The sequence below is a fragment of the Lepidochelys kempii genome, chromosome 3 (assembly GCF_965140285.1).
Source record: "Lepidochelys kempii isolate rLepKem1 chromosome 3, rLepKem1.hap1, whole genome shotgun sequence".
Classification (NCBI taxonomy): domain Eukaryota; kingdom Metazoa; phylum Chordata; order Testudines; family Cheloniidae; genus Lepidochelys; species Lepidochelys kempii.
The window spans coordinates 196,793,334-196,820,894 of NC_136382.1; the positions used below are offsets into that span (position 1 = coordinate 196,793,334).

The window sequence follows — 27,561 nt, forward strand, 5'->3', positions numbered from 1 at the left end:
TATGCGTCCTATCATTTTGTTTGCTTTTCTAACCAGAGCTGCACATCGAACGGAGGTCCTCATTGAGCTGTCTGTGATTCCCAGTTCCCTTTTCTGAGTTGATATAGTTAATTTAGAACCTTGTAAGGTATATGAATTACTTACATTTTTTTCCTTCCAACGTTCATTACTCTGCATTCATGACATTGAATTTCATTTGTCATCATGTTGCCTATTCACCTAGCTTGGTTAGGTCCCTCTGAAGTTCTTCACTAACCAAAAAGTCCTTTGTGTTCTTCACTAACCGAAATAATTGTGTCATCTACAAATGTTGCTAACTCACTGCTCACCCTCCTTTCCAGATCATTAATAAATATATTAAACAGGGGACAGTGAGGATGTTTGAGCATCCCACTGTAAACCTTTTTCCATGATGCACATTGACCATTCTTTTTTTTTGTATGGAAATAGCAACATTAACAAGTTAATGGAAAGGTTTGAAATCCATGTGAGGACTTCAGGAGATGCAGAGTGCATGTGTGTAATACCTTCTGGAAATGAAAAAATGTTCCCAATGTATTTGATGGTTTGGAGGTCTCCACATTGACACTATTGCGAATCCTTGATTCCTCATGTGTATATCAGGTGCACGCATCTTCCACGTAATGTTCTAATATAGTTTATGGTTGTCCCACTGTCTTCAGCACAGCAAGAAACCAGACAGTTCGATGGTGGGATCATCTATGAGGTGGTTGTTGTTTACATCAGAGCCTGCCCATTTCATCTACCAGGTGTCTTATGGATTTGAAGTTGGCTTCTCCAACTACTCAGAATGGTCGGTGGGACTTAGAGCGAGTGCAAGGAGGGAGAACAAGGTTGTCATGGTGTAGGAGCTTTTGGTTACCAAGAGCTTTCTTGTACTCACACAATGTAGCCATCTCTCACCGGATGGTGGAGGAGAGATGTTAGCAAGGACTGGAACCAAAGCAGTGGAGTGGACTTCATGGAGCCAGTTACAAGTCTCATAGCCCCACTTAGCTGGGTATCCGTGAGTGCACAGTACTCGGCTGTGGAATAAACTAAACCAGTGTTGCCATTCGTAGCATTCAAGCATCACAACTCCAGCTAGATCCTGCTAGCTTTTTGGATGATATTGGTGCAACGCTTTGTTTTATGACTCACCTGCTTCAGATATTGTTGATAGGTAAGGCTGCAATTGAGGGTGACTCCTAGATAGCAGTGGTTCGCATCGTAAGTGATTGCCTAGCCACAGAAGTTTACATTCACCATCTTCTTCGCTTCGGAATTGCTAAGATGGAAACCTGATGATGCTGTTTTTAATGGGTTGGATTTGAGCAGCCAGTCCCTAAAGTAGTTTTCCATCCTCTTGACCATTTAATCCTATTCTTTGCTTTCTGTCTCCTACCTGGTTTTTGATCCATGACAGTACTTCCTTCTTACTCCATGACTAGTTAGCTTCATAGCCTCTTGTCAAAGACCTTTTGAAAGTCCTACTACAGGACAGGCCCAACAAAGAAAATAACAAAACGCCACTAGCCATCACCTTCAGCCCCCAACTAAAACCTCTCCAACGCATCATCAAGGATCTACAACCTATCCTGAAGGATGACCCATCACTCTCACAGATCTTGGGAGACAGACCAGTCCTTGCTTACAAACAGCCCCCCAACCTGAAGCAAATACTCGCCAGCAACCACACACCACACGACAGAACCACTAACCCAGGAACCTATCCTTGCAACAAAGTCCGTTGCCAACTGTGTCCACATATCTATTCAGGGAACACCATCATAGGGCCTAATCACATCAGCCACACTATCAGAGGCTCATTCTCCTGCACATCTACCAATGTGATATATGCCATCATGTGCCAGCAATGCCCCTCTGCCATGTACATTGGTCAGACTGGACAGTCTCTATGTTAAAAAAATAAGTGGACACAAATCAGACGTCAAGAATTGTAACATTCAAAAACCAGTTGGAGAACACTTCAGTCTCTCTGGTCACTCAATTACAGACCTAAAAGTGGCAATACTTCAACAAAAAAACTTCAAAAACAGACTCCAAGGAGAGACTGCTGAATTGGAATTAATTTGGAAACTGGATACAATTAACTTGGGCTTGAATAGAGACTGGGAGTGGATGGGTCATTACACAAAGTAAAACTATTTCTTCTCCCCCCTCCCCCCCCCCCGCTTCCTCGGACATTCTTGTCAACTGCTGGAAATGGCCCACCTTGATTATCACTACAAAAGGTCCCCCCCGCACTCCCCCCGCTCTCCTGCTGGTAATAGCTCACCTTAAGTGATCACTCTGGTTACAGTGTGTATGGTAACACCCATTGTTTCATGTTCTTTTTGTATATAAATCTCCCCACTGTATTTTCCACTGAATGCATCCGATGAAGTGAGCTGTAGCTCACGAAAGCTTAGGCTCAAATACATTCGTTAGTCTCTAAGGTGCCACAAGTACTCCTTTTCTTTTTGCGAATACAGACTAACACGGCTGCTACTCTGAAATCTAAAAGAATTGTTACTGGTTCTCCTTTATCTACTCTTCTATTGACATGTTCAAAGAACTCTAATATATTAGAGAAACATGATTTTCCTCTGCAGAAACTGTGTTGGTTAGACCCTATCATCTCATGATGGTTTAGGCATTTATTATTTTATTTTTAATTATCATTTTAATCAACTGACCACATACAGATGTATGGCTTCCAGGACTGTAATCTCCCATATCACTTCTGTAGCTGTTTAAAAATACAGATACAGCAGCTACTACTCTCCAATCTTCTGGAACAATGGGTGTTTTACTGAGAGACTGCATATTTTTGTTAGCAGCTCAACCACTTCACACTTAAGCTCCTTCAGAACTGCTAGATTTATACCATCTTGTCCTGGTGACGTACTGCTTTTTAAATTACTGGTTTGTTCCAACACCACCTCTTCAGACGCTGCAGTTTGGTTCAACATCATAGGGGGAGGTAAAGTACCTGTAGGCTTCCTGCTTCCAATATACTTTTTTTTAAAAAGTCTGTTTTTATACTTCTAACAACTTGCTCTTCAAAATCCATTTGGTCCCTTCTAATTTCCCTCTTATATATTTGCCTGCTGTCATTTGTGCCCCCATTTACTGGCTTCACTAGGGTCAGATTTCCAAATTTTGAAGGATTTCTGTTTGGTTCACATAGCCTCTTGAACCTTGCCATTGGCTTGCTCTTTACCTTTCTAGTTTCCTCTTTGTCTGGTGGAATGCATGCCTTCTGAGTGTCTACTGCTGTTTTTAAGTAATATCCATGCCACCTGTAAGGATTTTATTTCCTTTATTTTTGATTTTAAGGGCTTTTTGACTAGCCATCTTATCTGATTGAATTTTCCCTTTCTAAAGTTTATTATCACTGTGTGTAACCTTTTGGTTCTTTACCTCCTCCTAGGATGATGATGAACCTAATTATATTGTGGTCACTATTACTTAGTAGCTCAGCAACTGTAGCTTCTTGAATTAACTCCTCTGTGTTACTTAAGACTAAGCTGATAATAGCCTTTCCTCTTGTGTGCTCTAGAACTAGCTGGTCCAAGAAGCACTCACTTAAGTTGTCAAGAAACTCTTTCTCTAAACTTTATGCTATTCTTTGCTTTCTGTTTTCTCTAATAATACCTCCTTACCTGGAAGAGGCATTGTGAAAATTAATTTAACAACATATGTGAGGAGTCCAGGTACTGTGGTGATGAGCACCATATAAAAACCTATAAATAATTTAAAATAAACAAATAATATAAACTGTTACATAGTGTTGCTATTGCCGGTAAGCATATGCCATGTTCCCCACCCCGTGCATTGGTGCATTTCACTGTTGGGTTTTCTGCACAGTGTAAAGCATATCGAGGCTAGATATGTTAGATAAAAGGTGCTGTACAAATGTACTGTATAATATTTAAACATAAAACTCATTTACTTATTAAAACCTGAATTAATAAGGAACAATATTTGTAACTGCTGAAAAATAGAGAATTATTGATCTACAATGTTATGGTACTATCCTTGGCTTTAATATTTCCTGTGACAGGTGCCATCACAAGAGGACGGCTGGGCCTTGTGGAAATCATCCACCAGTATGTTCGGTATGATGAGATATATGAGGCGATTAGTGTCCTGAGCAGCATGAACTGGGACACAATGGGTCATCAGTGTTTCATAAGCATGAGTGCCATTGTAAATCACCTTCTTAGACAAAAGCTGACACCAGAGAGAGAAGGTCAGAGTTTGGTTGTATTTCATAAATGTTTATACTTATATTTTAAAATCTATACTTGAATGATTTTGATAATACATATTGGCTTTGAAAAGAAGGATCAGTATTTACTAGGTCCTGACTAGTCAGAATTACGCTTTGCTATTCTACAATAAAATGTCATTATTATATAGTCATTAAATGTCATTATTATATAGATATTTTAATAAGATTATGCACACACGTATAAATTGCATTTTAATTCATATTAATAGTAAGGAAGGTGTAATAATACATATATTACATAATATATACACATGCATAAATATATATATTGTATGATCTATGTCATCTTCGTGATATGTATATGAAACTATATGATACAGTAATTTTATATATCAATCTATATATCTATATCTATCTATATAGCTATATCGTACATTGAAAATCAGTGACTAACGTTGGCCAATACAGAAGTCAAATATTTATTTTATATCAATATTTAGAACCGGCACCAAATTAAGGAAGGGCGTTGTCATGGGGGTGGGACAGAAGTATTTAGTTCAGTTTGGGGGTATTTGCAAAAAGAACCGTCTTTCAATGCAACATCCATTGTCTTTCCACATTCCCTGAATCTCCTGCAAACCATAGGACCACTACATCTCCACTCACTGTAATCTCCCTGTCCCCTGCAGTGGCTCCTGACATCCCCCACACGAAAGGTTGAATTCAAGGTTCAGCCTCATCTCTTCTGGACCCTGGTGTGATGGCTTTCCACTGAATTGTGCACTGGAATGCACTAGACTCCAAAATTTAGAGTGCAACAGTTGAGTGACAAGGTGTCATGCCATGGCCCAGCAAGAATACAGCTGCGTACCAGGTTTACCTTTTATGGGAAGAAAGGCTGGTGCTAGTGGATGTGGTGAGCTATAGATCTTATTAAAATTGTAAGCTGCCTAACTTGCTCTCAAACCATCAGTTGGCCATCCCTGTTTTACAGCATGAGATGTGAGTCAGATTACCATAACCTCCACTCTACAAATGTACAGCAGTAAAATCTTGTCTTAATAGAACACACTTCTAAAGTAACCAGTGAAAAAATAGGCTATCCTTGAAACTGTTATAAAAATATGCACATTCTAAATAGATATCTGTGTATTTTCTCCCCATGCAGCTGCCTAATGCTGTCTTACAACAGCCAGAATTTTATTCCAGCCCGGATTTGTTCTATATGAATCTAACAAATTTGACATGGTAATTTGTTCTCTTTTTATTAGTGGAACCCAGTGAGCCCTTTTATTTGTAGCAGTATGGCGGTTATCTTTGAGATCTTTATTTCTTTATTTATATCTTTATTTATTTTATTTCAACATCAAGCTGGGCTATCTAATGAATCTATAACCGTGCTAGTAGTTACCCATATTCCATGTAGGTTGGCATATTTCAGAAGTACAAAACATGCTGTCAAGAAAACAGCAATAGCAAGGGAGTATGGCTTGTTTTCACAATAGCATTGCTATATTCAATTTTAATCTAAATTCACTGCTGCTTTGAAAGAAAATACCTTTAAGGTTCATCTTATCTTACTGTTTAGATTTAAGATAATGCAAAACCTAATTTACTAACACTTTGCATATGTTTATAAGGCTGTATTATTAGAGCATTTAGTGCTGTCAAACCTAATAAAATAAAATGTATCTATGCTTAGAACTAAAGAACCATTATCACTAAATACAGAGATGGCTAGTTCAAACAAATGTTAATAGCAGTAAATCAGTGAGATTTCGTCTGCCTAATGACATAAGGGGTCAGATATACTGTTTTAATGCACACGCACAACTCCACCTAACAATAATGGGGTTTGCAAATCCACCTTGAGAGGAGAATCTGTCCCAGTGTATCAAATTCTTTTAGTGATTTGAGAAAGATGAAGACTTTCATCAATCAATTTGCCCTATACTTAGGAACATATACCTCGCACTGACTCCTAGACAACAATCACATCATATAACGACGTTAATGTTACTCATCATTAAAGTATCCCCACCAAGAAGTACCCCCACCAAGACACTTAGGACACAAACACTTTAAATAATTACAAATAATGGAAGAAAAATACATTTTATGTTAAAAAATATAAAAAGGCAAAGTGCCATTGTCAAGAAAGGGGGACTCACAAAAAATTCTTCTTCTGAAGAAGAAGGAGCTCATTTTCTTCTCCCTTACAAATCATTTTAAACCAGTGTAACTCCCTTGACTATGGTGACCACCTAGTGATCAAACGCACAGTGGTGAACCCTGAAAAGGTGAGCATTGTTATTCTTTCTTTAGTAGGAAAGAGAAAAGTTGAGTTAATTGGGAGTTGATTTTTACTGACGAACTTGTTCAAACTGTATTGTTCTTATGAGTCACTGTTTTAATTATGCATCTCTGGCAAAAGGTTGGTTCCTTGTAGATTACTTAACTTTTGACAGCTTTTTGTTGCTCAAAGTCTTTGTCAACACTACACCATGTGAAAGTTTATACACAGGTTTGCTTTTGTACCAGCTGTCATATTTTAATTTCGTCTTTCCTGTGACAAGTTCATATTTCATCTGTGTTTGAGAAACCTGACAGACTGCAAACATGAGCACCCCGTTGTAATTGAAGCCGTTTCACTTGTTTCATTGCTGCTGTGTTTGAACTCCACAGCACAGCTTGAAGCAAGCCTTGGAGCCTTTTATACTCCAACAAGACACCTGTTGGATACGACTGTGTTGGAATACAGAGACCCAATCAGCAGATATGCAAGAAGGTTCTTCCACCACCTGCTCAGGTGAATGACAGCTTCAACTTTTATTAACTTCAAATTAATTGCACATTTCAATAACCACCCACTTTAATGTGGTTAACATTTTCCAAAAGGACCACCCCTGAAAAAAATGCATTCATTCCCATTGTTTATTTAGCTTGCACTTCATTCCTTTCAAGTGTGATGTTGTAGATAAAGTGCTACTTAGAAGTCTTCTATCATCAGTACACTTTAAAATGAATCAACCTTTCCCTTTTAATTTGATAGAAAGAAGACAGTATGCTTTCAGAGCGATTTATGGGCAGGCTGCTTTTAGACTAACAATTGGAATAGCTTACAAACTAGGAAGAAACATTGAGTTTTAATTGATGCTAAAAAATGCAAATGAGCAGTGTGTGGTCCAAGATATTTTTGGCTCTGAGCCCTGGAAATCTGAGTCTTTTGTTCTTCCCACCTTCAGATTTCTCACTTAAGAAATAATATTCCAGGTCACAACCTTACTGTCCATGTTATTATTTGAATAATACAACCTTCAATACAGTTTAAGAAACTAAATTCAGTTTCAGCCACAAGACTAAAGGAGTAAAAAGAAATGTAGCTGTGACTTGTAATTCATACAGTGATTTCAAAATGTCACAAGACCAAATTTAGCTGCGGTTCTGTAACATTGATGTACTGCTAGAGTTTTGATCAATAATAAATTAATGGCCTAGGTTTTTTTGAATGGCTATATATGTTAGCATAGAAGTGCAACTGAAATTTTTACTCTGGTTTTTACTTAGAAGCTATTCAATTAATGCAAATAAGGTAGAAATTCTTTGCCTCAATGATAAATAAGAATGTTATACCATATTTTTATACAGGGAACTGCCTGAGAGAATAAAACTCACATACTTAAAAATGAAAGCACCCATTTTCCATGTCTCACTAGAATTATATGTCTCCCTGCATATGCAAAATTATGAACTGTCAACTATTTTGAAGGTAAAATTTAACCTCTATCAGAACGCAAAGAGATAATTGCCTTCTAAAACTGGAAAGCCTGAAAAGGGATAATCTTTATACTAAACTAGTCCACAAAAAGGCCAAGGGACTGTTTCTAAATTGATGAAATTTCATAATATTAGCATTATAATATGATGCTTTAAGGACAGAACCTTCAACCGAGTTCATTGCCAGATACAGTTATGGTGTTAGGTACAAATTGGGTCCTTGCTCGTCAGAGAGAAGCAGTGGGGAGGATGCAGTGCTATAATGGCCAAATGGAGGTGCTCTGGGCAATTTTGTCTGCACAGAGCAGATACAGAAAGAATGCCTCAGAGATTGCTGCGAAGTGAGCGTATAGTGCTCTTTGTAGCTGCTGGTGAAAGGTATATCCTCTCTGACTTGAGAGCTTGCTGCCAAATGCTATCAGGCATGCAGAGGCATGGGGCCCTGACTAAGCTTTCAACCCTTGAGGCTGTAGAGCATGGCTGGGTGCAGTGAGTCAATCTCTCCTCCTCCCACTGCCACCCCCACCCCCACCCCAGCAATCAGGGAGCCTCAGTGTCAGTATGTTGCCTGGAAACTGTGGCGTGGGAGCAGGGGTGGACAGGAGGGTCTCCCTGTGTGCTATACCTTCCCCACCGGACAAGACGGAATGTAGCCCTTAATCAATTCTGGAATGCCTATTCCTAATACTGTAGCGGTTTGTGGAACAAATGCATGCTATTTTGTTGTCTTCCTATTGTCAATAGGATTTGTATTCAGTGGAATCCAAGTGATATGATCATGTGATTGTGGGCAGAACATATGGTAATGCTTTATCTGAGAAAACATAATCTAAGTACAGAATGAAATGTTCAGAAATGGGAGCTTTATCTAATAGAAAGAAAAAAACCACTGTCCAAAGCTTCTTTATTTTATTAAAGTGGTTCTGTCTTAATTGGTGTTTATTTCCTGCTTCCTTTGAGATGTTTCATTAAGTGGCTAGAAATGATTTGATAGATTTAAAGTAACATTGGTAAACCAACTTGATCACTTAGATCATTTAGACATACAAAGGGTATGTCCACACAGGAAACTAAGCCTGGGGCCTGTGTGACCCATGCCTGCAGACTCGGAATTTCCAAGTCAGCACTTGAGCATCCACACTGCATTGGAAACCTGATTCCCACAAAGGTGCTGATGCATCCATACGGCGCTACCTGAGTCAGAATTTCAGCTTCTGTGAGTATGAACTATCGTATCCCAGAGTTCAAGTGCCCTTACCAGCTGAAGCCACTCTAGGGTTTGGTTCGTAGTGAGTCTTGGGAGAACTTGTCTGTCCTTCCCATGGGCGTTGACCAGAATTATTTTGGGTGGTTTTAGCCGACCAGCACATCCAGTCAAGCCATTTTGCATCCACATGCTCCCAGCAGCCAGAGCCATCAACATGGATTTTGAGCCAGTGGAAGAACTTCTCCATCTATGCTGTCAGTCCTATTTTAGGAATAAGGCAGAGTGTCTGCAAGACACTGGTGGACATTTTGGCGGCATTTAGGAAGGGGATACTGACATGCCAGCAGCTGATGCTGCTCATGCCTATTGCCTTAGCCACAGATACACCCGATGTAGACCGGTGCTTCTGGAGCAGGGCCACAAGCATAGACTGGTGGGATCACATCATCATGTGGACCTGCGATGACCAATAGTGGGTCCAGCACATTCACATGAAGTAGATGTTCCAGGAGGTTTGGGATCAGCTTGCCCCAGCAACAGGACATCCTCATGAGGGAGGCCACAAAAGTCCAGAAGCAGGTCGCTATAGCCTAATGGAAGCAGGCTACCCCACACTGCCACAGGTCTGTGGCTAACCAGTTTGGAGTTGGCAAATCAACCATGGGCATTGTTGTGGCAGAGGCTTGTGAGGCAGTCAGGACTGTGATGTACCCAAAGGTGGTAGGCATTACAGATGTTCCTGAAATAATTGCTGGCTTTGAGAGAATGGGCTTTCCAAACTGTGCTAGTGTCATTGATGGATCTCAGGTGCTTGTAGTTTGCCCTCTGCAAGGAGCACATGAGTACATAAACTGCAAAGGGTACACTGCATCGTTATGCAGGCCCTGACCACAGGACCTGCATGGACATGAGCGTGGGATGCACTAGCAGGGTGCATGATGCCAGGATATTCGAGAGATCAGGACTTTATCTTCCTGGACAAACTGGGCCATTATTTCCACCAAATGACATTGTTATGAATAGTCACCGTTCCCTCTGTTATTCTAGGGGACCCCACTTACCCCCCTGTTGCCATGGCTTAAAAAACCGTACCCTTATTTCAGAGGACCCACAAAAGGAAGTTCAACTATATGCTCAGTAACTGTAGGATCATGGTGGTGGAATGTGTATTTGGCAGATGGAAATCCCATTGTCACTGCCTTGAAAACTGTTTGGATACCAGTGTCATTAGTGCAGTCCACATTACTGTGATCGGCAGTGTTTTGCAAGAAAAAGGGGGAACGTTTTAGCCAGGAGTGATCTCAAGATACTGCCAGATTTCTGAATGGTACACGCAGCCAGACAGTGCACCTGTTGTGACTGGTGCTGGATCTACATGCACAGTGGAAATCAGGGATGTTTTGTGCACCCATGTAACGGGTTTATATGGTCCCATACATGAGGTGGAATTAAACAGTATTTGGGGTAGTGCTTTGTTATGGAGGTGGGGCAGCTGTAGGATGTTTTTAAAATGTGCTGATATTATGTATTGTGAATTTTGTGAGGCTGTAATGAAATGTATGGAGATGAGTTGTGTATTTTTGTCAATACTGGCCATGTACTGCCACTCACAGTTTATGGATTACTGTGATAATAGTTCGTAAATTTTTATTCTGAAGTTTATTGAGAATGGGCAAGTGATGACATTCATTACAGTCTGTGCCACTTTTAACCTTTGAATCAATGAAACTTTCTCTTGTTGCCTTCTGTGCAAATTCAACTCTTTATTTTACACAGGTGTTTACATTCCAATGTAAGAACCAGAAAGGCAGACCTACAGCCATCACAACGTACAACACAATAAATCAACTCAGTGCCAAAACAGTGAAAGATGTATGTTCCCAAATGACATGGCCAACTATTCCTGGGTGTCCCTGTCCCTCTGATTTACTTGGCCTCATAATGGCCAGGTTTTTGGGGGACTCAGTTTACAGGCTGTCCAGTACAGTGCGGGCGTGGTTGATTTATAAGGTTGCTGTGTTAGACAGGAGGGGTATGTGAGGCTATTAAGTGCAGCCTCAACCCGTACTTCTAAACGTCAGCGAGTTACTAATAAAATTTTCATGATTCCTGCTTGTTTAACTTTTCCCCTCCTTTTTGTGGTGTCTATTTTTAATCCCACATGCTGTCGGGGGAAGGAAAAAGCGCTAGAGGAATGCTGAGGGTCCCATCCTGAATGGAAGCATACCAAAACCCTGGCTTGTATTAATAACTTTGTAGGGCCACAACCCAGAAATTCCCCCCATCCATATATTTATAAAACAAACATAGTGGTGGAGATTTACAAGGCTCCACTCCAGCGCTTGTCCTGCTGCCAGTTCTATAGCCAGCTGCTCCTCAGAGGCATCCCCAAACAGCTCTTCTGAGTACAGTCCCAGGATGTGCTATGGCTGCTCCAACGGCACAGCCTCCTTGGTTAGAGGCATCAGCACCAGGGTCACTTCTTGGCCTTCCTCCAGTGGCTGGCTCTTCTCCAGCGGTGTCTGTGATTGGGGGGTTAGAAGGGTGCCATCCCCTCTCAGCACATTGTCATGAACCACAGAGGGGTCAGTGCTCACTACCGTTTCCAGTACCTGGTTGAATTCCTTGTAAAAGAGGCAGGAAAATGGGGAGCTCCCAGAGGTTATACTTGACTTGGCAACAGTCTGTCTTCAGTTGCTTGATTTGCATCATTCTTCTGCCTGGTCAGTCCCCAGTGCTGCCAGCCACTCATGTATAGCTTTGTAGACATGATCATTTCTTGTGCTCTTGTTGAAGCTGAACACCTTGCCTGCATCACAGAAGACGTTAACCAGAATCCAGCTGTGTTCCCCTGGCCAGCTAGCGGTGCACTTGATGCAGGACTTCTTAGTGCTAACAATAACTGATATACGTGAAGGTTGTCTGAGTTTCTTGTTGAGCAGTCATCATGGAAATAAAGGATTAAATGCTGACCAGCCACATTTGAACCAGGATGTTGCTTCCAGCTCCTGGAAAGTGAGTGGGAAGTTTGAAGATGGAAGGCCTCGGAAGCACAGCCCAATGGCATTATGGGATAGCGTTGGCAGACTCTCTAGGTCCAAGTCTGATGAGCCAGACTTGAACTGCATCCACACTGCAAAATGCCTGTGTCACAGGAGGACTCTAGCTCTGAACCACCCCCAGCAGGATCTATGGGCCCAAGTCCAGTTCTGTTCTGGGCCTGAGTCAGACTGATTTCTGTGTGAACAGAAGGGAACTTGGGCTTAAGCCTGAGTCAGAGCCTTGCGTTAGTGTGCTGTGTAGACATACCCTTAGGTACAGTTGCACTGCCCCAGAGGGGACTGGGAAGGCATAATGCTTCCTGATTCTTTCAAGCTCAGAGGCTGCACAGCCACTGCTCTAGCCCTTTGTGAGATGCAGCCTATTTCCCTCTGCACAAATCTGCTGGCCAGTGCATGGAGAGAGGGGTTGAGGGATGAGATATGATCTCACCCCTTTGGGGCACCATGCACTTTGGAGGAGTAAAGGGTTCTTGCACTCCCTGTTGTTCAGGTTGTTCCCTGCGGATGCGGGCATGAGACAAAGACAAGGAAATGGTTGCGGAGGATAGAAGAGGCATAGATGGAGGTTTGCAGAGGGCATGGAGAGAACTGGGGCGTATGAAGGGTGATATAGAGGACAGCTGGGAGGTCTGAAGTGGGGGCAGTGGAGCAGGAGAGAGATGAAAGGGAGAGTAGGGCATCAGGAGAGGCATACGGGGAGACAGGAAAAGGTGGAGGCTTTTATGTATCTTAACTTTAAATGTTTAGACATTTCTAGATCTGAAACTGAAAATGGTTCACACAGACAATTGTTCATCTCTTTTGCTTCCCCTTCCCACAGTGTACCCCAAGTCTTGTCTGGCGGGGACCTCTATTTGGAGAGTTATAGTAGCTCAGCCTATACACCGAGGCAATTTTTGGCCTGGCTGAGGGGAGTGCCACAAAAGGGGCCACAAAAACAACAAGGAGTTTGGTGGCACCTTAAGGACTAACAGATTTATTTGAGCATAAGCTTTCGTGGGGGAAAAACCCACTTCTTCAGATGCAACAAAAGGGGCCAGTTGATGTAGAAGTTTTCAGAACGCCTGTGTGCGCTGGAATCGGGACTAAGATTGCCATCTCAGACAGGCCACTAAACAGCCATTGCATGGCAATGGGTCATGGCCAGCCTAACCAGTGCAGTAGGTGGCAGACGTTGTAGATGAAAGGCTTTGTATTCCATTACAAATGCCTTGAGAGATCTATTTCCAAATCAATGAAATAATAGGCCTTCATTACTTGGTGCCCAACTTGAGACACCTTAAAGGGGCCTGATTTTCAGAATATGGTGGGTATTCACCCTCTGGACATCCGACCCCTTTAAGGTGTCTCAAATTGGGCACCTAAAAATGAAGCTACCAAAACCACTACTCAGATCCGAAAACGTAGGTCATAATGGATTGTGATAGCACAGAATATGAACAGCAAAGAGTTGAAAGTAAATCACTACAAGAAGGAAATGAAATGCAAATTACAACATGTCATTTTAATGCAGCCATGTTGTTTCTCTCTGTTATCCAAAAACTAAGGGCCCAATACAGCAAGCCACTGAGCTTCCTCCGCTTCCATTGAATTTCATGGGAGTTGAAGGGTTTTGCAGAAGCAGGCCTTAAATCATGAGAATGGAATACCTTTGAATGCAAGAGTTTTATATACAAAATGAAAATTAAAGTCCTCTTAAACACAGGTGAAAAGCTATCAAAAGACTGTTTCTCACCAGCACTGACAGGAACATAAGGGCCTGTCCTGGGGAGACATAAAATTAGGATGTATGGTATGAATAACTATTTTCACTTCAAATTTGAATTCTTATCTATAAATAAAATACAGGAACTGAATTACAAGCATCAAATACATCTTTGGTGTTTCTTGGACATCAGAAAACGACTCTCCTGATTTATTATAATATCACCATGTATTTAATGCATTATGAACACAGAACATGGAGAGGGATGGAATAGGTATTTTTCACTTGTTAGGAATGACATTACATAGCTGACTCATGGCTTTGCTTTGCTCCACTCAAGCATTCATAAATTGTTCTTGTCGTATTTCCTAATGCATGAAAATAACTTGTTTATTTTACACACATACACGCCCATGCTCTGTGTTTTATTCAGAACATGTCTGTTTCTGTCTTGCTTTCTCTCTCTCACACGCAACATGAACGCATACATTCTGAGATGAACATTTCATGAGCTGGAAATTAAGGCCCTTACATTAACATCTAAACTGCAGCTGCAGAGTTGGCACAAGTCAGAATATAGCCAGCAGATCAGCATTTACAGTTTGTCCTTTTCTCCCTTAGCGCGGGAGTCTATTTTTGTGTTTGTGAATTTACATTTTAAAGAATTTGAAGCTTTTATCTCTGTTACATGCATATCATATGAAATATATTAAGGTTCAAGGACAACTTGGATCTCAAAATCTGATGATCCCACCAAAAGAATATAGCTCTATTTTCTTCTGGGGTGAAAATGAATTAACTTACAAAACAAAGTGGTGTTGCAATGACTAGTGTGTGCCTATCCCTCCCTCATGGACAAGCTGCAAATCTGATCAGATGCACACTTAAAAATACTGGATAAGCCATTGTGTCCAGCCTGAGTCTGAAAATGAAGCTTGGCCTCCTACCTCAAGTTTACTGTAATTACCACTGCACTGCAGTTACACCTTGTAATGTCCTCTCAGGAGAGCCGTGGGACTCGTCCACAAAGTTCAGTGTCGGGTGCAATTGAGCAGAGTCAGAAGAAGAATTTGGTAAAGTTGTAAGCAAATAAATGCAGAATTGCAATGGTATAACCCCATGCACACAAAAGTAGTGCTTAAACATGGAACTCTCTCTAACAACCAGTCACCTCTAAGGGAAGAGAGAAGGCAGAATATTTGTGACAGAAGGACAGAGTAGAAAAAAGCCTACTTCCACCCAGTGCTGTCTCCACTGTGTGCTGGGCAGTCCCAGGATACCTGAAGGGTATACCAGTACTCTCCTTAACTTATACCAATAACTGCCTTTTAGGGGCCATTACACAGACAGAGATCACTGAAAAACAAGGGGATCTGTGAGTGCCTCTAAACCTGGGGATCTGGAAAACTCCCACCGCCCTATAAGGATAGATTTCCAGCCACTTTGCCTCTGTGGGAGTGGGAGATTAGGAGAGATGATGGGTAAGGATAGGGCCTTATGCGTCCAGGAGAGTATGACTTTTTATTTCTTAATGGCACCCTGAGTTTGGCAAGGCATGGTGTTGTCATTGTATTAATAGCTAGTATTGTTATGAAATGTATTTATAAATATTAATGATAACAGTACAGGAGAGTGTAAGATTCATAGAAGGTTAGGGTTGGAAGGGACCTCAGGAGGTCATCTAGTCCAACCCCCTGCTTGAAGTAGGACCAATCCCCAATTTTTGCCCCAGGTACCTAAATGGCCCCCTCAAGGATTGAACTCACAACCCTGGGTTTAGCAGGCCAATGCTCAAACCACTGAGCTAAGAGTGTGGCTTACTCTCTTAAGGAGAGTAACAGCCGTGTTAGTCTGTATTCGCAAAAAGAAAAGGAGTACTTGTGGCACCTTAGAGACTAACTAAGGTGCCACTAGTACTCCTTTTCTCTTAAGGAGACTGTCTTGGATAATGTCATTTGTGTTTTGTATAGTGTGGGTATGGCAACCCTTTAAGGGTTAATTATGGCCTTCGATGCAATTCAGTCAGGTTTCCTTGGATCTCAATAAGGGCAAAATGTAGTAGGTACAATAGAAACATTGGTGAAATTACCATCTTCTAGAGAGTATTATGCATGTTCGCTGTTTTTGCCATCTTGTAAAAGCGATCAGAAGTTTTCATATGCATGCTGCAGTCACCAACAGGAATTTCAGTCACTGTGATCCGAGTGTACATGAAAAAACTTCCCAGAGTCATGCTTCCCGACCTGCTTGAGAAACAAGAATAGGGTTGCCACCTTGACTTCACTCGATGTGTATTTTCCAGTTAAATATTGTACCCAGTGACAGTATAGAGCGCCTTTGTTTCAGTAGTATTGCTAATGAATTTTTCTTAAGCCAGCTCCACTACAGGTTTCAATTTCAGTCAGATACTGTGAAACCATGTAAATGGGTCCGAGATTTAATTCTCTGGTGAAGATCACAGAACAAGCAAAATTGGGCAAAGTATCAGAAAAGAATAAACAGGACGATATAATTCCCAAGGAAGCCAATCCTGTGAAGCATTAGCAACAGAAATTTCTGTAGCCTCACAGTAAAAAAGATACTGGGCCAGATTTTGTGCTGCACCTCCTGGAAGGCACACCTGGGAGTGGGGGAAAGCCGGAAAGGTGGCTGTATGTCGTCTCTGGGATTCTGGGCCTGACCCCCAGCATACTTGGAGCAGTCCCAAGGGCCACTCTAATTTACTGCAGCTTCCCACAGGCAGCTTCCCACAGGCAGCATGGCCCAGAATGAGAATATTGCAGAGTTACACACTGTCTCCCGTTCTCCGACATACCTCTACAGCTTGGGCTGCATTAGAAGGGAGGGACATAGAGCTGTTGCACCAGCCAGTGCTACCCAGGGAAACCCCTATGTCAAGACAATGAGGAGTCCTTGTGGCACCTTAGAGACTAACACATTTATTTGGGCATTAGCTTTTGTGGGCTATAACCCACTTCATGCATCTGATGAAGTGGGTTATAGTCCACAGAAGCTTATGCTCAAATAAATTTGTTAGTCTCTAAGGTGCCACAAGGACACCTCATTCTTTTTGCTGATACAGACTAACACGGCTACCCCTTTGAAACCTGTCCCTATGTCAAGGCTATTCCTCCATGGATGGTTAAACTGGCTTTACAGCAGACAAGTCAGAATGAGGACCATTGGTTAGTTTTAGTGTGTGATGTGTTTATCTGTGTATGTAAGATCCTGATCTTGCAGGTGTGTGGAATTCTCATTAAAGTACATGGGGTTTTGAGAGTGGATCAGTTACAGGAACAGCTACGGTAAAATACATCCTAGTTCTGGATAAGTCCAGTGCACAATCTTCACTATCAAAAGCACGATGCCCTCAATAGAGCCTAGAGTATCTTCTTGGTGTTAAAAAGGGGATCTTCCTACCCAGTTTCACGTCTATTACCCATCTTGAGCTTCAGCCAGGTATTTCTCATCCATATTTCAATTTCTTTCTGACACTGGACAGCTGAGGAACATCATTTACACGATGATAAGAGTGAGAGGGTTGCAACTGAAACAAAAGAAAGGCTGGAAGAGAATCGCTAAAAGAAATGCAGAGATTTTAACACCCTCGTGCTTTGGCACTGCCATCTTTGGTTCAGGGTAACCTGAGAATTTGCATTCTCTGGATTAGTAACCTAGCAAACCTACAATCAGTAAATGTGAGCATGGTCTCTATATGTATTGTTTCCACATCACTGTCTCTGACCCGTTCACAGCAAGATATAATTGATGCTGAGGTAAGTTTTCTGATGGTGAAGGGAGGGAGAGACAGAGAGACTTGAAAAAACTTTTATAGAGAGAGATTCAAAGGCACAAAGAGCAGTTAGGCAGCCAACTTCCTTTGAAAATTTCCATGTTATACAAAAAAGAAAAGGAGGACTTGTGGCACCTTAGAGACTAACCAATTTATCTGAGCATAAGCTTTCGTGAGCTACAGCTCACTTCATCGGTAGCTCACGAAAGCTTATGCTCAAATAAATTGGTTTGTCTCTAAGGTGCCACAAGTCCTCCTTTTCTTTTTGCGAATACAGACTAACACGGCTGCTACTCTGAAACCTGTTATACAAAGTGATAGCTATAGCGGAATGAGAGTAATGCACTCTGGGGTGCATAACTCAGCAACTCATTAACTATAGACTGGGACCAAATTTCTAAATATGGATTTAAATACTTAAATTTAGGCACCCAACTTTGAAAAATTTGGCCTAATACATTATTTTCTTGTGGCTGCACCATATGTGTACACCTTTGTCCATTGTTAGGCAGGAGGGAGAATTGCACCTGTAACTCATGGAAAGATAAGGCAGGGGAGGGAAGTGCATCCATCTTAACTTGAATATCAAATTCCCATCTGCCGCGGTTTGAAATTGCTGAGATATCACACTCAGATAAGAGAGATTCATAATGGAGGCAGCAACTGATCCTTAACCATCGCTGTGATGCGGGGCCCCTGCGATGGAGCTGCCTTTGGTGTGTATACAGGCTGATATGTTTGCTCAATAAAATTCAGCTTCCAAGACATGATCACCAGAGTGAGAGGGCTAAAGCAAGAACAGAAGAAAAGCTGAAGATAATTAATGGAATGAAGGCTGGGATTTAATAGACAGGGTTGAACAAAATAAATATGAAACAACAGGTGTCATCAGCTCTTATCTGGATTTTTAATTAACATCTGTTTTTAGCCTAGAGTACTTTGGAAGAGTATGTTGGAGGGTGTCTGTATTTTAAGATAAAGGTATGCGGTTGAGAAGTTACTAAGTTGTGAAAGGTTGTAGGAACTGAAAGGTTAGGAGGGTGTGTGTGTTGAGGGTGGGTGTTAGTTGCAGCTTATAGAAACCTGAAGGAAAGCCACTATGATAAAATTGCGAGGAAGGAAGATATTGCTATGGCAACAAAATATATTCTCTTGAAGGAGAATGAGTATGATAAAGCAAATTTGTTGTGTGGGAAATTCAAAGGAAATGAAGGTTATAAGAGAGAGAAAATAGTGAAATATAATTTACAAAGAAACAGCTCTCTTACCATTTTAATTGAATAATATTTTACTCTTCTCTAGCACCTTCCATTGAAAATCTCAAAGCACTCTACAAACATGAAAGAATGAATCCACATGACGTTCCTCTGAAATGGGAAAGTATTGTTCTTCCCAAGAGTTGTCCTTCCAAATGCCTAACCCACATTTTGCAAAGACCTTATGTGACTTCCCCAGGATCATACAGAAAAGTGTGAGCTGGGTTGGGTATAGAACCTATATTTCTACTAATAATTCTGTGTTTGACTATCCTTCTCCTCCATCCAGACTTCCATTAATTCAGTGTTCTGTTTAGTTGCACAAAAGCCAGGAAACTCAGAGTGAAGGTTCCCACAGTAAATCTTCCCTCTTTCATATGTGCGTTACAGAAAGGGGTTTCTTTATTACAGTCTCTCCCAACACGAAGCACTGGTGCACTAAGTACTCAACAAATAGCATAATGGAAAGGAACAGCACTGTATTTTCTATATTGTTTGTATGCGTCTGCCATTAAGACTGAGCAAATACATTGAACAGTATATGTTTTATATTTAATCTGCCATTTTAAACACAATTTCAGCTGCATATGGAACATTTTATGACTGGATCTGTATTTCAATTCCTTTCTCTTATATAAAATAAACTCACCTCTATCTGAGAAGAAGCATACACGTTTTTATATGGTCACATGAATCATTTCATTGAAGAATCAGTTTAGGGTTTATTGTATTTATAGAGTAGAATACAAAAACAACACAGGGAGAAGAGTTTCAAAGCATGATTTCATATAATCTTACAGAGCAAATAGTAGGATTGTTTTGTGTTGGGAATATTTTTTGCAGGTTCACAGCAAATTAAACCCATGAGGAAATTCTTTGGCCATGGTGTCATACACTCAGACTCCTCATATTAGCTTCCTTTTCCAATTTATTTTTGTGGTGTTTGCGCCATACCTCTTTATATAAAGGGCATTCAGTTCTCCATCCAGAGCTTTATACTGTAGTCTTAGACCTGTGTGTTTCTTCTCAATAAGCTATAAACTTATATAAGGACCTCCTTTAGCGATATGTAGCTTAACAATATAAATAAAATAAAATCAAAATAACAGAAACTCTTGAATGGCTTAAAACTGCTGTGCTGTGTAAATTGTTACTCATTAATCTTTATGTAGGATGCACGTGTGTATGACTTCCAGAGCATTACACTACAGGTTTCCCTCATAAGTCATTAAAGACCCAATTCAGTAAAGCACTTAAGCACATGCTTAACTTTAAGCATGTATTTAAGTCTTATTGAAGCCAGTGGGTCATAAGCAATTTTAGGTGAAGAATGTGACTAATAAATCTGATTTTTTTCTTGGGACAGTGTCCTAGTTTTCCAATGCTAGGACTTACCAAATCCAACTTGTGCAGAAGAGTAATTCATTCCAACTGTAAGTATATAAAATTATATTTTTAATCCTTTGGTAGAAAGTAGTTGTCTTTTTAATGTTCCAGGCATTGTGCTATAAAGCAGACTCTTTTGTTGAGTGATAAAAAATTAAATTTGATTTGAATCTCATTTTCCAAAGTTGGCAAAATTAGCAGCCAACTTTGCTGACACTATGAATTGTTTTTTGTCCTTGAAAATAGTCTCTGTCATTGGGACTTTAATTTTCCTATTCTTCTTTGCCTACTACAGCCTGTAGCAGCCTATAGGAAGAGAAAAAACAATGTGTGATATAATTAATATAAAGTTAGTCTGGCTAGTCCAATATCTAATGTCTATAATTGATTGTGAGTATTGCCAACTCCAATCAAAATCATACATCACTTTGTTATATCTGAAGCTGGCATTTAAGAAACACAAATAAAACTTTTACTAGCCTAATTTTATAAAAGCAACTTTAATAAATTATACTTTTCTTATAATTTAAAAACCCTCTAGAAACACAAACACTTCCATCCATTGTTGGCTTCTTTTTCATGTTTCCTACCTAAGGGGCGAATCCAGTAATCAGTCAAGTAACTATGTTTGTTCCTCAAGGATCATAAAAAGAAAAGTCTCTTCCCTTCTTCCAGGCCACTCCTTAGGGTATGTCTACACTACGGAATAAGGTCGAATTTATAGAAGTCGTTTTTTTAGAAATCGGTTTTATATATTCGAGTGTGTGTGTCCTCACAGAAAATGCTCTAAGTGCATTAAGTGCATTAACTCGGCGGAGTGCTTCCACAGTACCGAGGCTAGAGTCAACTTCCGGAGCGTTGCACTGTGGTTAGCTATCCCACAGTTCCCGCAGTCTCCGCTGCCCATTGGAATTCTGGGTTGAGATCCCAATGCCTGACGGGGCTAAAACATTGTCGCGGGTGGTTCTGGGTACATATCGTCAGGCCCCCGTTCCCTCCCTCCCTCTGTGAAAGCAAGGGCAGACAATCGTTTCGCACCTTTTTTCCTGAGTTACCTGTGCAGATGCCATACCATGGCAAGCATGGAGCCCGCTCAGGTAACCATCACCCTACGACTCCTGGGTGCTGGCAGACGCGGTACGGCATTGCTACACAGTAGCAGCAACCCCTTGCCTTGTGGCAGCAGACGGTACAGTACGACTGGTAGCCGTCATCGTCATGTCCGAGGTGCTCCTGGCCACGTCAGCTGGGAGCGCCTGGACAGACATGGGCGCAGGGACTAAATTTGGAGTGACTTGACCAGGTCATTCTCTTTAGTCCTGCAGTCAGTCCTATTGAACCGTCTTATGGTGAGCAGGCAGGCGATATGGATTGCTAGCAGTTGTACTGTACCATCTTCTGCCAGGCAGGCAAGAGATGAGGATTGCTAGCAGTCGTATTGTACCATCTTCTGCCAGGCAGGCAGGAGATGAGGATGGCTAGCAGTCGTACTGTACCATCTTCTGCCGAGCAGCCATGACATGTGGATGGCATGCAGTCCTTCTGCAACGTCTGCTGCCAGCCAAAGATGTAAAAGATAGATGGAGTGGATCAAAACAAGAAATAGACCAGATTTGTTTTGTACTCATTTGCTTCCCCCCCTCCCCTGTCTAGGGGACTTCATTCCTCTAGGTCACACTGCAGTCACTCACAGAGAAGGTGCAGCGAGGTAAATCTAGCCATGTATCAATCAGAGGCCAGGCTAACCTCCTTGTTCCAATAAGAAAAATAACTTAGGTGCACCATTTCTTATTGGAACCCTCCGTGAAGTCCTGCCTGAAATACTCCTTGATGTAAAGACACGCCCTTTGTTGATTTTAGCTCCCTGAAGCCAACCCTGTAAGCTGTGTCGTCAGTCGCCCCTCCCTCCATCAGAGCAACGGCAGACAATCGTTCCGCGCCTTTTTTCTGTGCGGACGCCATACCAAGGCAAGCATGGAGGCCGCTCAGCTCACTTTGGCAATTAGGAGCACATTAAACACCACACGCATTATCCAGCAGTATATGCAGCACCGGCACCTGGCAAAGCGATACCGGGCGAGGAGGCGACGTCAGCGCGGTCACGTGAGTGATCAGGACATGGACACAGATTTCTCTGAAAGCATGGGCCCTGCCAATGCATGCATCATGGTGCTAATGGGGCAGGTTCATGCTGTGGATCACCGATTCTGGGCTCAGGAAACAAGCACAGACTGGTGGGACCGCATAGTGTTGCAGGTCTCGCACGATTCCCAGTGGCTGCGAAACTTTCGCATGCGTAAGGGCACTTTCATGGAACTTTGTGACTTGCTTTCCCCTGCCCTGAAGCGCATGAATACCAAGATGAGAGCAGCCCTCACAGTTGAGAAGCGAGTGGCGATAGCCCTGTGGAAGCTTGCAACGCCAGACAGCTACCGGTCAGTTGGGAATCAATTTGGAGTGGGCAAATCTACTGTAGGGGCTGCTGTGATGCAAGTAGCCCACGCAATCAAAGATCTGCTGATATCAAGGGTAGTGACCCTGGGAAATGTGCAGGTCATAGTGGATGGCTTTGCTGCAATGGGATTCCCTAACTGTGATGGGGCCATAGATGGAACCCATATCCCTATCTTGGCACCGGAGCACCAAGCCGCCGAGTACATAAACCGCAAGGGGTACTTTTCGATAGTGCTGCAAGCTCTGGTGGATCACAAGGGACGTTTCACCAACATCAACGTGGGATGGCCGGGAAAGGTACATGACGCTCACATCTTCAGGAACTCTGGTCTGTTTCAAAAGCTGCAGGAAGGGACTTTATTCCCAGACCAGAAAATAACTGTTGGGGATGTTGAAATGCCTATATGTATCCTTGGGGACCCAGCCTACCCCTTAATGCCATGGATCATGAAGCCGTACACAGGCAGCCTGGACAGTAGTCAGGAGCTGTTCAACTACAGGCTGAGCAAGTGCAGAATGGTGGTAGAATGTGCATTTGGACGTTTAAAGGTGCGCTGGCGCAGTTTACTGACTCGCTTAGACCTCAGCAAAACCAATATTCCTGCTGTTGTTACTGCTTGCTGTGTGCTCCACAATATCTGTGAGAGTAAGGGGGAGACGTTTATGGCGGGGTGGGAGGTTGAGGCAAATCGCCTGGCTGCTGGTTACGCGCAGCCAGACACCAGGGCGGTTAGAAGAGCACAGGAGGGCACGGTACGCATCAGAGAAGCTTTGAAAACCAGTTTCATGACTGGCCAGGCTACGGTGTGAAAGTTCTGTTTGTTTCTCCTTGATGAAACCCCCCACCCCTTGGTTCACTCTACTTCCCTGTAAGCTAACCACCCTCCCCTCCTCCCTTCGATCACGGCTTGCAGAGGCAATAAAGTCATTGTTGCTTCACATTCATGCATTCTTTATTCATTCATCACACAAATAGGGGGATGACTACCAAGGTAGCCCAGGAGGGGTGGTGGAGGAGGGAAGGAAAATGCCACACAGCACTTTAAAAGTTTACAACTTTAAAATTTATTGAATGACAGCCTTCTTTTTGGGGGGCAATCCTCTGTGGTGGGGTGGCTGGTTGGCCAGAGGCCCCCCACTGTGTTCTTGGGCGTCTGGGTGTGGAGGCTATGGAACTTGGGGAGGAGGGCGGTTGGTTACTCAGGGGCTGCAGTGGCAGTCTGTGCTCCAGCTGCCTTTGCTGCAGCTCAACCATATACTGGAGCATACTGGTTTGGTCCGCCAGCAGCCTCAGCATTGAATCCTGCCTCCTCTCATCACGCTGCCGCCACATTTGAGCTTCAGCCCTGTCTTCAGCCCTCCACTTACTCTCTTCAGCCCGCCACCTCTCCTCCCGGTCATTTTGTGCTTTCCTGCACTCTGACATTATTTGCCTCCACGCATTTGTCTGTGCTCTGTCAGTGGGGGAGGACAGCATGAGCTCGGAGAACATTTCATCGCGAGTGCGTTTTTTTTTCTTTCTAATCTTCACTAGCCTCTGGGAAGGAGAAGATCCTGTGATCATTGAAACACATGCAGCTGGTGGAGAAAAAAAAAGGGACAGCGGTATTTAAAAAGACACATTTTATAAAACAGTGGCTACACTCTTTCAGGGTAATCCTTGCTGTTAACATTACATACATAGCACATGTGCTTTTGTTACAAGGTCACATTTTGCCTCCCCCCACCGCGTGGCTTCCCCCTCAACCCTCCCCCCTCCCTGTGGCTAACAGCGGGGAACATTTCTGTTTAGCCACAGGCAAACAGCCCCGCAGGAATGGGCTCCTCTGAGTGTCCCCTGAAGAAAAGCACTCTATTTCACTCTCACTCTCCTGAGGATAACACAGAGAGATAAAGAACGGATGTTGTTTGAATGCCAGCAAACATACACTGCAATGCTTTGTTCTACAATGATTCCCGAGTACGTGTTACTGGCCTGGAGTGGTAAAGTGTCCTACCATTAAGGACGCAATAAGGCTGCCCTCCCCAGAAACCTTTTGCAAAGGCTTTAGGACTACATCTAGGAGAACCGTGAATGCCAGGGCAAAGTAATCCTTTCACATGCTTGCTTTTAAACCATGTATAGTATTTTAAAAGGTACGCTCACCAGAGGTCCCTTCTCCGCCTGCTGGGTCCAGGAGGCAGCCTTGGGTGGGTTCGGGGGATACTGGCTCCAGGTCTAGGGTGAGAAACAGTTCCTGGCTGTTGGGAAAACCGGTTTCTCCGCTTGCTTGCTGTGTGCTATCTACAACCTCCTCATCATCATCATCTTCTTCGTCCCCAAAACCTGCTTCCGTATTGCCTCCATCTCCATTGAAGGAGTCAAACAACACGGCTGGGGTAGTGGTGGCTGAACCCCCTAAAATGGCATGCAGCTCATCATAGAAGCGGCATGTTTGGGGCTCTGACCCGGAGCGGCTGTTCGCCTCTCTGGTTTTCTGGTAGGCTTGCCTCAGCTCCTTCAGTTTCACGCGGCACTGCTTCGGGTCCCTGTTATGGCCTCTGTCCTTCATGCCCTGGGAGATTTTGACAAAGGTTTTGGCATTTCGAAAACTGGAACGGAGTTCTGATAGCACGGATTCCTCTCCCCAAACAGCGATCAGATCCCATACCTCCCGTTTGGTCCATGCTGGAGCTCTTTTGCGATTCTGGGACTCCATCATGGTCACCTGTGCTGATGAGCTCTGCGTGGTCACCTGCAGCTTGCCACGCTGGCCAAACAGGAAATGAGATTTAAAAGTTCGCGGTTCTTTTCCTGTCTACCTGGACAGTGCATCTGAGTTGAGAGTGCTGTCCAGAGCGGTCACAATGGAGCACTCTGGGATAGCTCCCGGAGGCCAATACCATCGAATTGTGTCCACGGTACCCCAAATTCGAGCCCGCAAGGTCGATTTAAGCGCTAATCCACTTGTCAGGGGTGGAGTAAGGAAATCGATTTTAAGAGCCCTTTAAGTCAAAATAAAGGGCTTCATTGTGTGGACGGGTGCAGGTTTACATCGATTTAACGCTGCTAAATTCGACCTAAAGTCCTAGTGTAAACCAGGGCTTAGTTGCTACTGAATAAGCTCTGTGTCCAGTGTGCCTCTTCCTATGCAAGGGTTTGGGCAATAGATCCTGTAGTCATGAATCTGCTGGCCACGTCTCCACCAACCTCCAACCAACTTTCCAACAGCTTTCCTTTCCCAGTTTCAGAATCCCATGGTGCCCAGTGGGAGTGGGGACCCTCCCTCTGCATGGGCTCTCAGTGTCTGGTTGGCCCATAAGCATGTTCCCTGATCTGAGGAGCTCACAATCTAAAGACAGAAAACTCAGATTTGCCCCTAAGTGCTTATGTAGCAGCATATGGTTGGCCAAGTGATACAAATTATCATCTCTGAAGTCAGATTCTTGTGTAAACGATTTTTTAAAAAGCAGTTAGTAGCCACGGTTTGAATTTTTAGCTCTGATTTATGTGATGCTTTTGGAACACTTACTGGGGGAAAAACTGGTAAGTTGCAGCAAATAAACATTCAGTGGCTTATCCGTTTCTCCCAAAGCATATCAGAAATACAATGGACCACTGTTTCTTTTGACTCATCTCCTGTCTAGGCATATTGAAAATATTAGGTAAGTTCAGTATTGCCAGCCCCAGACATTCAAAAATCATGAGTCAGGCACCCAAAATCATGAGATTTTTTTTTTTAATGGTCTGCTCTTTTCCTTTGCCTTTTGGTTTCTTAGCCTTCAGGGCTCTCTTGGGGATCACCCAAACAGGAGAACAAGAAACTTGGGGTGAAATCAATGGGGTCAAAATGTTGCCCTTTCTTTGGGTTTCAAATGAAATCTGAGATTCTCACATAATCATTTGTCTCCAGGAGTTGACATTTTAGGTAAAACATCAAATATCATAAGATTCACAGTAAAATTATGAATATGATAGTGAGAGTTAGCAACACTGTATAAAATAACTAGGAAGTGATTCCTTGACAACAGAATGGTGTTGGGATTCTGTAACTTATTGTGTATTCTGTAGATTAAAACTTAAATAATTGCATATTCTAATTGCCTCTGAATTTACAGGAATTTAACTCAAAGAAACTTCTTCTGAAAGTCTATAGAATTTCATGCCTTGTCTTGTCAAAGTCGCATTGAAGTAAAAAATTATTCCACCTAAATCTGACTTTCTGCATGTAAATGTGCATGTTTTAAATTAAAACACGAGTGCTAAAGCCCTACACCAAGATGTTCAAAAATGGATGCCTGAAGCTCGACACTAAAAAACATAGTGAGGTGCCTAAATAAGTGGCCTAATATTCAAAATGTTGAGCACCCAGCAGAACCCATTTAAAATCAGGCTACTTATTTAGGTGGCCAGCCACCCACTTTTTAAATCCTTGGCCCAGTTCTCACTGAACATTTTCTGCCTGATCTCCCACACTAGTGCGGTTAGCATTCTTTTAAAACATGTAACTTCATTTTTAGTTTTGTCTAATTTTAAAAGAAAAAAATATTGTAGATAAAAGAAAAGCAGTACTTATTTTGAAAAATCATGCAAACTGCTTCTGTTCCAAAACTTGCTGATATGAGAACGTATGGGAAATGTCTTCTTTTATGAATAATAATTAATATTATTGGGCTTATGAAATGGGCAAAATGCCTAGAA

At 42.4% G+C, this 27,561-nt stretch overlaps 1 protein-coding gene across 1 annotated transcript in view; it reads left to right on the top strand.

Moving 5' to 3' along the window:
- The window catches only part of WDPCP (WD repeat containing planar cell polarity effector), a 278,021-nt gene that overhangs the window by 154,491 nt on the left and 95,969 nt on the right, over positions 1–27,561 (top strand). The window contains exons 11-12 of the mRNA XM_073339528.2: positions 4,070–4,258; positions 6,926–7,049. Coding sequence (XP_073195629.1) covers positions 4,070–4,258; positions 6,926–7,049 — 313 coding nt within the window. The remainder of the gene's footprint in view (positions 1–4,069; positions 4,259–6,925; positions 7,050–27,561) is intronic.